This window comes from Lepus europaeus, chromosome 5 (assembly GCF_033115175.1).
Source record: "Lepus europaeus isolate LE1 chromosome 5, mLepTim1.pri, whole genome shotgun sequence".
Classification (NCBI taxonomy): domain Eukaryota; kingdom Metazoa; phylum Chordata; class Mammalia; order Lagomorpha; family Leporidae; genus Lepus; species Lepus europaeus.
Window position 1 is genome coordinate 21,173,846 of NC_084831.1, and position 15,085 is coordinate 21,188,930.

The following is a 15,085-nucleotide window of genomic DNA, read 5'->3' on the forward strand; positions in this document are numbered from 1 at the left end:
AGGCTCCATGTCTGCAGCGCCAGCATCCCATATGGGCACCTGATGCTCCACTTAGGATCCAGCTCCCTGTTAATGGCTGGGAAAGCAGTGGAAGATGGCCCAAGTACTTGGGCCCCTGCACCCACGTGAGAGACTCAGAGGAAGTTCCTGGCTCCTCTCTTTGGCCTGGCCCAGCTCTGGCCATTGTGACCATTTGGTGAGGGAACCAGCGGATGGAAGTTCTCCCTCCTCTCTCTATCTCTCTCTCACTGTAACTCTGGCTTACAAATAGATAAATGAATAAATCTTTAAAAAAAAAAAAAAAAAGGTCCAAAATTCCCTTCTTCCAAGCCCCTAACAGCCAATCTGAGTCCTGTCTCTCTGGAGCTTTGCCATTCTAGATAGTTTGCATAAATGGAGTCATAAAATGTGTGATATTTTGTGTAGGCTCCTCTCACTCAGCACAGCCTTTCCAAGGTTTATCCAAAGTGTTGAATGTATCAGTTCTCTGTTACATTTACATCTGCACTGTATGTTTATACCACAGTCCACTGTATGTTTATCCATTCATCAATTGATAGACACTTGGGTTGTTTCCACCTTTTGCCTATTGTGAATAAGTGTTCCTACAAACATGCATGCACATGTATTTGAGCATCTGTTTTCAATTTGGGGGTTATATCCCTAGAATTGCTGTCTTAGGGTAATTCTATGTTTGATTTTTAAAGCTGTCACCAAGCCATTTTCCACAGTGGCTGATCACTTTACAATGTACAAGGGTTTCAGTTTCTCTACATCATCACCAACAGCTGTTATTTTCCATTATTACTATTACTATTAGGATGATAATGGCAGCCTAGTGCCTAGATGGATCTTTTGTACAACCACAGCAGGATCTTCCACTGGATTCTCAACCTAGGAGATAACAAGAAATAGCAGTATCTGAGAACTACAGTTTCTGAAACTGGAATGATATTTAATCATCTAGAAACACACCAAACTATTACAAGTAGATAGTGGGCTTATAAGTGATTATTATTTCCATCCTGCTTTGACATTTCTCTGCCATGACATGTGAAAATGTACCCACTAGATGTGTCCTCCTATTTTAAGTCATACAAATCAGCAACAGAATTTCTCCCAACCTAAAGATGATCAATAAAAACCAGATCTCCTGGTGTAGGCATTTGGTCTAGTGGTCAAGCCACCTGTGGGGTTCAGTAATGGCTTCCTCCAGCTCCTAATTCAGGCTTCCTGCTAGAGTGGACCCTGGGAGGCCGGAGTGATGGCTCAGATAATTGGATCCCTGCCGCCCATGTGGGTAACCTGGAATTTCCAGCTCCCTGCCTCAGACTCAGCCAGGGGCTATTGCAGGCATCTGGGAAGTGAACCAGGGGTTGAGAGCCCCCTCTATCTCTTTCTTCTGCTTCTCAAATAAATAAGTGAAAGTTTAAAACTCAGTTTGATTATTTCATAGAATAACAAAGAAGGGGGCCAGTGTTGTGGTGTGGTGGGTAAAGCCACCTCCTGTGATGCCAGAATCCCATATGGGAATCCCAGCTGCTCCGCTTCAATCCAGCTCCCTGCTAATGAGAAAATCAACAGAAGATGGCCCAAGTGTTTGGGGCTCTGTACCCACTTGGGAGACCTGGATGAAGCTCCTGGTTCCTTGTTTCAGCCTGGCCTAGTGCTGGCCGTGATGGCCATCTGGGGAGTGAACCGGTGGATGGAAGATTGAGCTCACGCTCTCTCTCGCAGTAACTCTTTCAAAATAAATTAGCCTTACCAGCTCTCTGCTGTGGCCAGGGAGTGCAGTGGAGGATGGCCCAAGTGCTTGGGCCCTGCACCCCATGGGAGACCAGGATAAGCACCTGACTCCTGCCATTGGATCGGCGCAGTGTGCCGGCCGCAGCGCGCCAGCCGCGGCGGCCATTGGAGGGTGAACCAATGGCAAGGGAAGACCTTTCTCTCTGTCTCTCTCTCACTGTCCACTCTGCCTGTCAAAATAAATAAATAAATAAATAAATAAAATAAACAAAATAAATTAGCCTTAAAAAAAAAAGAACAAGGTATTTCTATGATCGTGAATGAGATTATCTGGATCAACCATATCATCTACAGAAGAAACTGGACACCCCCCCCCCCTCAAGGCAAGGAAGTGCTACATGGTCCTGAAGAGGGTCTCGAGCGTATGCATTCGAAGGAGGAAGGGAGAGCAAGGTGAGGCCTTCCCTAGACTCCTACTCGTGCTCCTTTCCACTCAGGCCAGCCCATTCGACCACGAATTAATACATTCAATGATATATGGGGCTGGCGCTATGGTGCAGTGGGTTAACGCTCTGGCCTGAAGCACCAGCATCCCATATGGGTGCTGGTTTGAGACCCGGCTGCTCCACTTCCGATCTAGCTCTCTGCTATGGCCTAGGAAAGCAGTAGAAGATGGCCCAAGTCCTTGGGCCTCTGCACTCACATGAGAGACCTGGAAAAAGCTCCTGGCTCCTGGCTTCGGATTGGCGCAGCCCTGGCCATTGCGGCCAATTGGGGAGTGAACCATCGGATGGAAGACTCTCTCTCTCTCTCTCTCTCTCTCTCTCTCTGCCTCGCCTCTCAGTGTGTAACTCTGACTTTCAAATAAATAAATAATAATAATAATAAAAAACAATATATGGTGCAGGTATTAACTGCCGACTGTTTTCAGTCTGATAACTTCACAGGGGGAGAAGACAAACGAGCTCAAGGAGGGGGTCTCTGAGAAGGCGAACTTTAAGCTGAGACGAGAGTGAAACGTCAGTTCAGCGAACACTGACGTCAACATGATTCTGTGTATATATAGAATACACATATGTGTGAGCGCCCGCATCCGACATACAGCTCCCCCAAGCCGGATAGTCCCCATCTATGGATGCTAGTAGGCCAGGAATGGGAAGGCTGCCTTTGGGTTTTTAATAATGACTTTAGGGGTTGTTGGAGGTGGACGCCACGCCTCATCCGACAGGTCCGAGCGCCGAAATTCCAGGTCTGACACTCTCCTAACGCTCCCAGTCTCCTCCACCCGTCTTCTGCAGTCCTTCGGCCCCTGAGCCCTTGTTAACGATTGGTCACGAAAAGGCCCACCCCTCGCTCAGAATTCGCTGTGAAGCTCAGGGATCCCGCCTCCTTTCCCTCATGATTCGCCCTCCTTACGTTCATCCCGCCCCTCCATTGAGCGGATTGGCTGCGTGGCCAGCCTCGCGCTTAGCGCGTCCAGAGAAGCTGCAAGACCGGAGACGCCCGGGGTGCTGCGTTATAGTGATAATGGCAGGCTCCGCGTTGGTGGCGCGGGCGCGGCTCGGGACGTGGGGCGCGAGGGCCGTACAAAGCCGAGGCTTCGTCTCGGACAAGGTATGCTGCGGCACTGTCCGCTGACCCAGCCCTGAGGGCGGACCCCATCTGCCCTCTCTTCCGCGTCTTCACCAATGTCTCCGTCTCTCTCCGCAGCCCGAGGATATCCACGGGAAAGCGGGCTCCATCCGGGAAGCGGGTGGGGCCTTCGGGAAGAGAGAGCAGGCTGAAGAGGAGCGATACTTCCGGTGAGGCCCGCCGGGTCCCGCGTCCAGAGCTAATCTGCCAGGGCCTCCCGAGCCTCCTCCCACCCCTACCTGGCGCCTTGGGGCGTCTCATGCCCCTGCAGAGCTCCCGGAACCCTGAGCCTCCAACACCCCGACTTCTGCCATTTATAAGAAGCTTCTAGTTCCCCCGCGGGAACAGCCACCTGGCCCCCCACCCACGCCATTCCACCTGCGGGTTTCCAGAACCATCAACCCACGGCTCAACTCCTTTATTATCTACCATGCCTTCCCCCGCGGAGTTCTCCCCGGATCGTGGGCAGATCCCCAGATCCTTCACACGGTGGAGACCCTCCTAGCCTGACTCCATCAGCCCTCACCCACCCGTCACCCCCTCGACACTCTCTTTTCTCCCCTACGTGCCTTAGTTTGCAAGTCCACGTGAATTCTCTGATTGTTCAGAGCCTCTCGGCGGTTTCTGGACGCCCACGTGTCTCCTCCCGAGTGAGTGGGTCATAGGAGCTGGGTCACCTGCTCCCTATTGGACCGCACCCCCTCCTGGAGACTTTTGCCCTCGCCGCCCAGCCCCGCCCCGCCCCTGAACTGGAAGTTTCTTTCTCCCGTTTAGGAGCGGAGTGGGCTGCCCGCCCCATCCGCCTTCCCAGCCCTAAGCTATCTTTAGCCCTGAGCTATCTTTAACTGACTTCTCTCCACCTGCGGGGGGGGGGGGGGGGGGGGGGCTGGAAGGAACTAACCTTGCTTCTGCTTCTCCTTTGACCTTGTACCTTCCAAGAATTTATCACCATAGCACCTGCCTTAGGAGGGAGCCAAGGTATAGCTCTTGGAGACCAGATAATGCAGATAATGGGGCCTGTAGGTTTTACACTTGAGGGAAAATGAGGCTTACTCTGGTGAATCAAAATTTTAATCTAGCTTTTTTTATTATTATTATTTTAAGTTTTAAAAATTTATTTGAGAGGCAGACAGCTAGCTTTCATCCACTGGTTCACTCCTCAGATGCCCGTGAGGGCCAGGACTGGCAGGTGCAGAGGCTGGGAGCAGGGAATACAATCTAGATCTTTCACAAGGGCAGCAGAACCCACTTCCCTTGCGTCCTCACCATGCCTCCCAGGGTCTGCACTAGCAAGATGCTGGAGCTGGGGACTGGGAATGGAACCCAGGAACTCCGATAAGAGACATGAGCATCTTCCCTGCTAGGCTAAAGTCCCACTCCACCAGTCTCTTCTTGAGAGCTAAATTGAACTGCAGAGAGCTGCCCATGCCAGAGACCCCTTCTTTTTTGGCCTCTACATTTCTCTAGACAAATTAGGATGGGAGATGGATATATGTGCCCTTCCTTTTGGGACTCTGGTTCTCTGGGTTGCCCACTGATAAGGTGTTGGGGGCTTAGGTCACACCTCTCTGGAGTTTTCTACTTTAAAGGTGAATTTGAAAGGAATAACATTAACCAGGACAAAGGGTTCATTTTGTTCATCTCCTTAAGGTGGATATACCTTACCTGAAGGTGGGCTGTACTTTCATTAGCAGGAGGTAGGGGAGGAGGATTGCCAGCCAGATTCCCACAGCATTGAGACTCCTGCCTTACACACTGAAGGCTCTGCTTAGAGATCCCTTTAGGTACAGGATTGAGATTAAACCCTGAGTCACCGTGTCCTTGTAGAGCGAAGACTAAAGAACAACTGGCAGCCTTGAAGAAGCACCATGAAGATGAGATCGTTCATCATAAGAAGGAGATTGAGCGGCTGCAGAAGGAAATTGAGCGGCACAAGCAGAAGATCAAAAGTCTAAACTCTGACGACTAAGTGCACACAGTTCCCCATAGAATGGCACGTGTCATTGCCCACCTCCGTGTGACTAATTCTGGTGTAATTAACATTGGTCTGTGTGCTACTAACAAGTTATAATAAATCGTCATCGGTGAGCTGTGTCTGATGCCTTCTTCTATCTGGAGGTGAGTTGGGGGCTGTGACAGCTGAGATGAATTAGGTACTGGAACAGGGAGCTCAGTTACCGCACTGTGAGGTAAGCCGTGTGAAACAACAGGCGGATGAGAGAGGATGGTGTGGCACAGACAAGGAGCCCCTCTTCCAGTCTAGTCAGAGGTGTTCAGAGAGAGCTTCCTGAAAGCTAAACCCCAACTCAAAGGATAACGATAAGGAGCAGCCTGGAGAACAGAGAGGGATGCTTGCGTCAAAAGATGCTGTTCAGGGCACAGCAGGTGGCAGGGGCCCAGGTATTTGGGCCATCAACTACTGCCTTCCCAGGTGTATTAGCAAAAAGCTAGGTTGGAGGCATAGTAGCCAGCACTCAAACCAGTGCCCTGATAAGGGATGTTGGTGTCATAAGTGGTGGCTTAACCCACTGCCCCAGAATGGCCGCCCCAGAATCAGCCAGATTTATAAAATGCTACGGCAGTGGTTTTACAAACCAGCAGCATCAGCATTACCTGAGAACTTGTTAGAAGTGCAGATTATCAGGCTGTATTACAAACCTGCTGAAATTGTTGGTGGAGCCCAGAAAACTTAACAAGTCTCAGATGGACTGTGATGTATACTGAAGCTTGAGGACCATTGTGGTACAGATTCTTGGCCAACAAGCATTTTATACGAAGGCAGATTAAGTTCAGTTCACCCTTCATAACCGTGGGCTCTGCATCCATGAAGTCAACCAACTGCAGGTCAGAAATAATTTGGGAAAAAAGTACTGACCGTGTGCAGATTTGTCATTCCCTAAGCAAAGCAGAATTACAACTATTAGCATATTACCTTCATTGTATTAGGTATTAGAAGCAATCTACAGATGACTTTTTAAAAATTATTTGAGGGACAGAGAGAGAACAAGAGACAGCCGTCATCTGCTGGTTCCCTCCCCAAATGCCCACAAAGCTGGGGCTTGGCCAGGGCAGGCCTACGCCAGGAGCTGGAAACTCAGTCCAAGTCTCCCTTGTGGGTGGCAGGGACCCGAGTACTTGAGCCATCACCTGCTGCTTCCCATAGTGCATTAGCAAGAAGCTGGGATTGATTGTAGAGCTAGGACTCGTCCCCAGGCCAATACGGGATGTGGGCATCCTGACTGGCGTGTTGGCCGCTGGGCTGAACACCCACCACTGGAGATGATTTAGTCTATAGAAGAACGTGTATAGGTTGTGTGCAAATACTGTGCTATTTGATACAAGGGATTGAGTTTCCACAAATTTGGGTATCTGGTGTTGAAACAAATGCCCATGGAAACTGGGGTTCAGCTGTATAATTAATCCTATTTACTATGATTCCTAATATGAGCATAACTTCAGGATTTAAAAATGTTAAGAATTATTCTTATATGAAATGTGAGCATTTCCTTAAAAAAAAAAAAAAAGATGTATTTGTTTATTTCAAAGGCAGAGAGGCAGAAAGAGAGAGCACTTTTCCATCCCCTGGTTCACTTCCCAGTTGGCCGCAGTGGCCTGAGCTGGGCTAGTCCAAAGCTAGGAGCCAGGATCTTCTTCCGGGCTCCCACGTGGGTGCAAGGACCCAAGCACTTGGGCTATCTTCTACTGCTTTCCTAGACCATAGCAGAGAGCTAGATTAGAAATGGAGCAACTGGGACTCGAACTGGCACCCATATGGGATGCTGGCACTGTGGGTGACAGCTTTACCCGCTATGCCAAACACTGGCCCCTGTGATCATTTTCAATCATAACATTCCACAGGGTACAGTTTGGGAAATGCTACGGTGCTTAGCTGCATTATAGAAATCCCAAGTCCTTTTTGTTTACATGTGCCAGAAGTTGTTATTGTCTGGCTTAAGGGGGAGAAAAAAGTAATTGCTGGAAGAATGGGAGCTATTGTCTCACGGACTCTCCAGAGACAAACGAGTCAGGACAGGCAGGAGCCAACACAGCCTTGTGAACCTCAGGAGCAAATCTGTTTAAACAGCTTTCAAAGCATCTGTGTCAGAATCATTCGGGGTTTGGTTTGGTTTGGTTTGGTTTTTAAAGGAAAAATTCTATGGAATTTTACACACTAAAGTTATTTAACAATTGCTCAACAATATATGGCACTTTCCAATTCTTTGCTCATTACATCTCCTGATGTATTTTGGCACATAGTTCCATCTGTTTAATGTTGTGGCCAAAGTCACTGAAGCAGGGAATTGGGAAGAAAGTCCTTTAAGGTCTCCGTCTCACAGTCAGGTTTGTGCTGAGCAAGGTCCCGCCCCCCTGACCTTGACTTGTGTGGTGGTATAGCTGCCTATCAGCTTTCTCCTGGATGTGGAAAAGGTTGGGGTGTGCTTGCCCTTCTGGAGATGGGCGATAAAGGCAAAGTCTTCTGCAGTAAACGTAGAACCACCAGTGGTTGGTGCTGGCGTTTGCATTTTGGCTTCAACATGTCTGTGTGCCCAGATGATACAAACATGTTTGCCTGGAGCCTAGTTGGAGATTTTCACAACACTAAGTCATATATATATATATGTATATGTGTGTGTATATATATATGTATATGTGTGTATATATATATATATATATATATATATATAACTTATATTTGAAAGAGTTACAGAGAGAGGTAGAGACAGAGAGAGGTCTTCCACCCAATGGTTCACTCCCTAGATGGCTGCAATGGCCGGAGCTGCGCCAATGTGAAGCAGGTGCAGGGGACTTGGGCCATCTTCTACTGCTTTCCCAACCATAGCAGAGAGCAGGATCAGAAGAGGAGCAGCCAGGACCAGAACCGGCACCCATATGGGATGCCGGCACCTCAAGCCAGGGCTTCAACCCACTGCCCCAGAGCGCTGGCCTCAGACAACACTAAGTCTTATGTGTAGTTCTCAACCCAGAACTTTGGGTTTGCTTTAAACCAAGGAAGCTGTAAAACCTCCAGGGGCGAGCATTTGGTGCAAGAGTTGACACCAGACAGCACTTAGGATCCCCACATCCCATCTCGGAGTGCCTGGGTTTGGGTCCTGGCTCTGCTTCCTGCTAATGTGACCCCTGGGAGGCAGCAGTGCTGGCTCAAGGACTTGAGTCCCTGCCACCCACACGGTACCTGGCTTCAGCCCAGCCCTGGCCCAGCCCTGGCTATTGTGAGCAGTTGGGCGTGGAATAAATCGATGGATGGAAGCTCTGTCTGTGCTTTTCAAATAAAATGAAAATAAGTCAATTTTAAAAAATATAAAAGCCAGGCCGGTGCCTTGGCTCAACAGGCTAATCCTCCACCTTACGGCGCCGGCACACCGGGTTCTAGTCCTGGTTGGGGCGCCGGATTCTATCCCAGTTGCCCCTCTTCCAGGCCAGCTCTCTGCTATGGCCCGGGAAGGCAGTGGAGGATGGCCCAAGTCCTTGGGCCCTGCACCCGCATGGGAGACCAGGAGAAGTACCTGGCTCCTGGCTTCGGATCAGCACGATGCGCTGGCCGCAGCGGCCACTAGAGGGTGAACCAACGGCAAAAAGGAAGACCTTTCTCTGTCTCTCTCTCTCACTATCCACTCTGCCTGTCAAAAAAAAAAAAAAAAAAATATATATATATATATATAAAAGCCTTAGGGCCAACTAAATCCAAATCTCTGAGGTTGAGGGGCGCTGGTAGTTTCCGCTTTTTCGAGTCTGTGAGCACAGCTGAGAACCTTGGATCTACTGCAGGTTCCCAGACTGAGGAGCCAGGAGGACTGAATCAGTCCCCTCTACTCACTTTTTTGCCTAATTCCCACAAAGAGGACCTTCCTTGCATCACTCCCTATTCTTGGATATCATTGCTCCACATCCTACATAGTCCATTTTCAGTTTTTTGTTCTGTGTTCAACAAATTATCCTTAGCATCTCTGTATGCTGGGCACTTGGCTAGTACTGAGGATAGACTAAATAATAATCTCGGCTCCCATCTGGATGGAGCCCATACCCGTTAGGAAGGATGGTGATTGGACAGGAAGGTCAACCAATGGGATGGGAGGAATGCTGGGGGAGGGCACAGGGTGGGTACTGCCCCAGGCCTGGTGGCAGAAGACACAAAATGGCGGCCAGGTAAAAGGCAGGGATGTCACTCAAGGCCGAGTGGCAGCAACTGAAGAAGGCTGACGGCCGGCGCCGCAGCTCAGTAGGCTAATCCTCTGCCTGCGGCACCGGCACACCAGGTTCTAGTCCCAGTCGGGGCACCGGATTCTATCCCGGTTGCCCCTCTTCCAGGCCAGCTCTCTGCTGTGGCCCGGGAAGGCAGTTGAGGATGGCCCAAGTCCTTGGGCCCTGCACACCCGCATGGGAGACCAGGAGAAGCACCTGGCTCCTGGCTTCGGATCAGCACGATGCGCCGGCCGCAGCGGCCACTAGAGGGTGAACCAACGGCAAAAAGGAAGACCTTTCTCTGTCTCTCTCTCTCACTATCCACTCTACCTGTCAAAAAAGAAAAAAAGATTTATCTATTTATTTATTTGAAAGTTGGAGTAACAGAGAAGGAGAGACAGAGACAGAGATCTTCCTCTTCCACCTGCTGGTTCACTCCCCAAATGGCTGCAACCGCTGTGCCAGGGCTGTGCCAGGCCAAAGCCAGGAGCCAAGAGCTTCTTCTGTCTCTCTCACATGGGTGGTGGGGGTCCTGGGACCGGGACCATCTTGTGCTGCTTTCCCAGGCACATTAGCAGGGAGCTGGTTCGTAAGTGGAGCAGCCAGGACTCGAACGAATGCCAACATGGGATACTGGCACTGCAGGTGGCAGCTTAACCTGATAGGCCACAGTGCCAGCCCCACCTCTGTCCATTTTAAAAATGTTTTCATCACCCCAAAAGGAAACTCCATATATAAGAAGCAGCTACTCTCCATTTCCCCCTCCACCTAGGCCCTGGCAACTTGCAGTTGGCTTTCAGTCTGCGAGGACTTGCCTATTCTCAATGCTTCATCTAAACGGGATCATAAAACATGCAACCTTTTGTGTCTGGCTCTTTTCACTTAGCATGTTCTTGAGAGTCATCATTGTTGTAGTTCATGCCAGTACTTCATTCCTTCTCAATGGCTGAATACTATTCCATTGTGTGAATATACAAGTTTTGATTATCCATTCATCAATTGATAAGCTGCTGGTTACTGTGTATAATGCTGCTATTCACATTCATGTGCAACTATCTGAACACCTGTGTTCGATTCTTTTCAATGTATAATGACAAGTAGACTTGCTGGGTCATATGGTAATTCTGTGTTTAACTTAATGAGAAGCCACCAGACTGTTCTCCACAGCGGCTGCAGCATTTTGCACTCCCACCAGCAATATGTGAGGGTCCCAGTCTCACCACATCCTTGCTAACATTTATTATGGCTTTTTGATCTAGCCAACCTAGTAGGGGTGAAGTAGTATCTCATGATGGTTTTAATTTGCATTTCCCTGGTGGCTGATAGTGTTAAGCATCTCTTCATGTGATTGTTGGCCATTTGTGTGTCTTCTTCAGAGAAATGGCTATTCCAAACCTTTGCCTATTTTTTTCAATTTTTTTTTTTTTAATTGGGGCCAGTGCAGTGGTGTAGCGGGTAAAGCTGCCACCTGCAGTGCTGACATCCCATATGGACACCGGTTTGAGTCCCGTCCCGGCTGCTCCACTTATGATCCAGCTCTCTGCCATGGCCTGGGAAAGCAGTAGAAGATGGCCCAAGTCCTTGGGCCCCTGCACCCACATGGCAGACCTGGAAGAAGCTCCTGGCTCCTGGCTTCCGATCCACCGAGCTCTGGCTGTTGCAAACATTTGAGGAGTGAACCAGCGATGGATGACATTCTCTCTCTCTCTCTCTCTCTCTCTCTCACACACACACACACACACACACACTGTCCACTGTTGCACTGTCTTTTAAATAGTTGAAAATAAATAAACATTTGTAAAAAGTCTTTAATTTTGATGGGGACCAACTTTCTTCTTTGCCACATTCAAGGTCATGTAGATTTACCTCTATGTATTCTACAAAGAACTTCATAAATTTAGCTCTTACATTTAGGTTTTTTATCTATTTTGTGTTAAGTTTTTGTATATAGTGTTAAGCAGAGGTTCAACTTCATTTTTTCATATGTGCTATCCATTTTGGCCAGCACTGTTTATTGAAAAGATTGTTCTTTCTCCATTTAAAAGCACTGCTCTCTTATCAAAAATGACCAGGGGCCAGCATTGTAGCACAGAGCACAGTGGGTTAAGCTGCTACTTGCAACATTGGCATTCCATATCACAGCACTGGTTTCAGTCTTGGCTGGCTCCACTTCCAAACCAGCTTCCTGCTAATGTGACTGGGAAAGCAGCCAAGACGGCCAAAGTGCTTGGGCCTCTGCCGCTCATGTGGGAAATCCAGAAGGAGCTCTGGGCTCCTGGCTTCTGCCTGGTCCAGCCTTGGCAGTTATGGCCATTTGGGGAGTGAACCAGCAGATAGAACATCTCTCTGTGTCTCTCAGTCTCTCTCTCTCTCTCTGTCACTCTGCCTTTCAAATAAATAAAAATAAGTCTTTAAAAATGAGTTGATCATGAAGGTAAACCATATTCTATGCCATAAATCACACCTTAAGAAATTTAAAGGAATATAAATCTTACAGTGTAAGCTCTCGTACTGAAATAGAATTAAGCTAGTTTTAAATTATTTATTTATTTATTTAATTTGAGAGACAGAAATCTCCCATCATTTCCCAAATACTTGCAGCAAACTAAGCTAAGCAAGAACAAACCTGGGATCCAGAAACTCAAACCAGGTCTCCTATGTGGGTGGCAGGGACCCAGCTACCTCCAACAATAGATCTCTGGCTGTCTCTACCTGTGTGTCTACCTTCAAATAAATTTAAATAATTAATTGTTTTTAATGAGAGGACATCACTACAGATCTCATGGGCATGAAAGCAATAATAAAGGCACAGTATGAACAACTTTAGACTTAGGAATTTGATAACCTAGGGCTGGCGCCGTGGCTTAACAGGCTAATCCTCCGCCTTGCGGCGCTGGCACACCGGGTTCAAGTCCCGGTCAGGGCGCCGGATTCTATCCCGGTTGCCCCTCTTCCAGGCCAGCTCTCTGCTATGGCCCTGGAAGGCAATGGAGGATGGCCCAAGTCCTTGGGCCCTGCACCCGCATGGGAGACCAGGAGAAGCACCTGGCTCCTGCCTTCAGATCAGCGCGATGAGCTGGCTGCAGCGGCCACTAGAGGGTGAACCAACGGCAAAAAGGAAGACCTTTCTCTCTCTCTCTCTCACTATCCACTCTGCCTGTCAAAAAAAAAAAAAGAAAGAAAGAAAGAAATTTGATAACCTAAATAAACCAAATTTTGCAAGACAATCTGTCAAAATTCACACAAAGAAGAAATATGCTTTTTTTTTTTTTTTTTTTTTGGACAGGCAGAGTTAGACAGTGAGAGAGAGAGACAGAGAGAGAAGGTCTTCCTTCCATTGGTTCACCCCCGAAATGGCCGCCACGGCCAGAGCTACGCCAATCCAAAGCCAGGAGCCAGGTGCTTCCTCCTGGTCTCCCATGCGGGTGCAGGGCCCAAGCACTTGGGCCATCCTCCACTGCACTCCCGGGCCACAGCAGAGAGCTGGACTGGAAGAGGAGCAGCCGGGTCTAGTACCCAGCGCCCCAACCAGGACTAGAGCCCGGGGTGCTGGCACTGCAGGTGGAGGGTTAGCCTAGTGAGCTGTGGTGCCAGCCGAAATATGCAGTCTGAATAGGCTTATATCCAGTAACTAAACTAAATCAATAGTTAGAAATACTAGGCCCAGACGCCAGTGCACAGTGTGCTAACGCCCTGGCCTGAAACGCCGACATCCCATTTGGGCGCCACTTTGAGACCCAGCTGTTCCACTTCCAATCTGGCTCTCTGCTATGGCCTGGGAAGGCAGTGGAAGATGGCCCAAGTCCTTGGACCCCTGCACTCGCATGGGAGGCCTAGAGGAAACTCCTGGCTCCTGGCTTCGGATCGGCGCAGCTCCAGCTGTTGTGGCCAATTAGGGAGTGAACCATCGGATGGAAGACCTCTCTCTCGCTCTCTCTGCCTCTCCTCTCTCTGTGTAACTCTGACTTTTAAATAAATTTTAAAAAATCTTAAAAAAAAAAAAAAGATAAAAAGGAATACTAGGCCCAATGGGTTTATGGGTGAATTTTACCAAACATTTAAGAAAGAAATTGTAGAAATTCTCCATGATGTCTTCCAGAAGATAAAAATAAAGGAATACCTCTAACTCATGTTAGAAGGCCAGAGTAACCCTAAGCCATTACAAGAACTGAAAATTATAGACCAATGTCTCTAGGGGAAAATGGATGAAAATATCCTGGATATAATATTAGCAAATCAAAACCAATAACATGTCAAAAGAATTATATCCCATAACCAAGTAGGATTTATCAAAGGTAAGCAAGACATTAATTTAAAATCAGTTAATATAATCTAACACATTTCTCTCTGTCTCTCTCTCTCACTGTCCACTCTGCCTGGTAAAAAAAAAAAAAAAAAAAGGCTGGTGCCGTGGCTCAACAGGCTAATCCTCCGCCTACAGCACCAGCACACCAGTTCTAGTCCCGGTCGGGGCGCCGGATTCTGTCCCGGTTGCCCCTCTTCCAGGCCAGCTCTCTGCTATGGCCCGGGAATGCAGTGGAGGATGGCCCAAGCGCTTGGGCCCTGCACCCCATGGGAGACCAGGAGAAGCACCTGGCACCTGCCTTCGGATCAGCGCGGTGCGCCGGCAGTGGCGGCCATTGGAGGGTGAACCAACGGCAAAGGAAGACCTTTCTCTCTGTCTCTCTCACTGTCCACTCTGCCTGTCAAAAAAAAAAAAAAAAAAAGATAAGCTAACACATCAGCAAGATAAAGTAGAAAAACCACATGAACATATCAATAGATGCCAAAAAAAAAAAAAAAAAAGCTTAAGTAAATTTTGGAATGACAGAATTGTGGTGCAGTGGTTAAGCTACTGCTTGACACCAGCATTCTATACCAGAGTTTAAGTCAGTTACTCCACTTCCCAACCAGCTTCCCACTAATGTTCCTTAGAAGGCAACAGAAGATGGCCTGAGAACTTAGGTCCCTGCCACCTCCTTGGGGAACCAGGATGGAGTTCCTGGCTCCTGGCTTTAGCTTGGCCCAGTCCTGGCTACTGGGGAGTGAACCAGTAGATGGAAGATCTCTTTTTCCCTCTCTTCCATTCTGCCTTTCAAATAAATAAATAAATATTTTTAAAAAGACATACAACACCATTCGCAACAAAATTTCTCAGTAAACTAGGAATAGAGGAGAACTTCCTCAAGAAGATAAAGAATATCTGCAGGGGTGGGCGTTTGGCTAAGAAATTAAGACACCAGTCAGGATGGCCACATTCCATATTGGAGCACTTGGGTTCTATATCCAACTCCAGTTCTGGACTCCGGTTTTATACTACTGTGGACCCTGGGAGGCAGAGGAGGTGGCTCCAGTGATTGGGATCCTGGGAGGCCAGGAAGAGCTGGATTGAGTTCTGGCCTCCTGCCTGGGACCAGAGGCTCTTACGGGCATTTGAGAGGGAACCAGTGAATGGGAGCTCTCTCTCTGTCTAGCCACCTTTGTCTCTGCTTCTCAAATAGATTTA

At 48.4% G+C, this 15,085-nt stretch overlaps 1 protein-coding gene across 2 annotated transcripts; it reads left to right on the top strand.

Annotated features, from left to right (window-relative positions):
• Window positions 1-3,208: 3,208 nt before the first annotated feature.
• On the top strand, window positions 3,209-5,466 carry ATP5IF1 (ATP synthase inhibitory factor subunit 1). Of its 2 annotated transcripts, XM_062190756.1 has the most exons (3): window positions 3,217-3,360; window positions 3,457-3,548; window positions 5,206-5,466. In XM_062190756.1, the coding sequence occupies exons 1-3, from the start codon at window positions 3,274-3,276 to the stop codon at window positions 5,345-5,347; spliced, it is 321 nt and encodes a 106-aa protein (XP_062046740.1). In that variant the 5' UTR covers window positions 3,217-3,273; the 3' UTR covers window positions 5,348-5,466. The 2 variants fall into 2 exon arrangements, with proteins under 2 accessions (XP_062046742.1, XP_062046740.1); XM_062190758.1 differs by lacking the exon at window positions 5,206-5,466 and having other exon boundaries at window positions 3,209-3,360; window positions 3,457-3,552.
• Window positions 5,467-15,085: the final 9,619 nt, after the last annotated feature.

Bases quoted from the DNA above. Each gene is read 5' to 3' on its own strand.
- ATP5IF1 (XM_062190756.1), top strand. From the start codon at position 3,274: ATGGCAGGCTCCGCGTTGGTGGCGCGGGCGCGGCTCGGGACGTGGGGC. The intron at 3,361-3,456 runs GTATGCTGCGGC...CTCTCTCCGCAG, and splicing joins GAGGCTTCGTCTCGGACAAG to CCCGAGGATATCCACGGGAA. The intron at 3,549-5,205 runs GTGAGGCCCGCC...GTGTCCTTGTAG, and splicing joins GAAGAGGAGCGATACTTCCG to AGCGAAGACTAAAGAACAAC.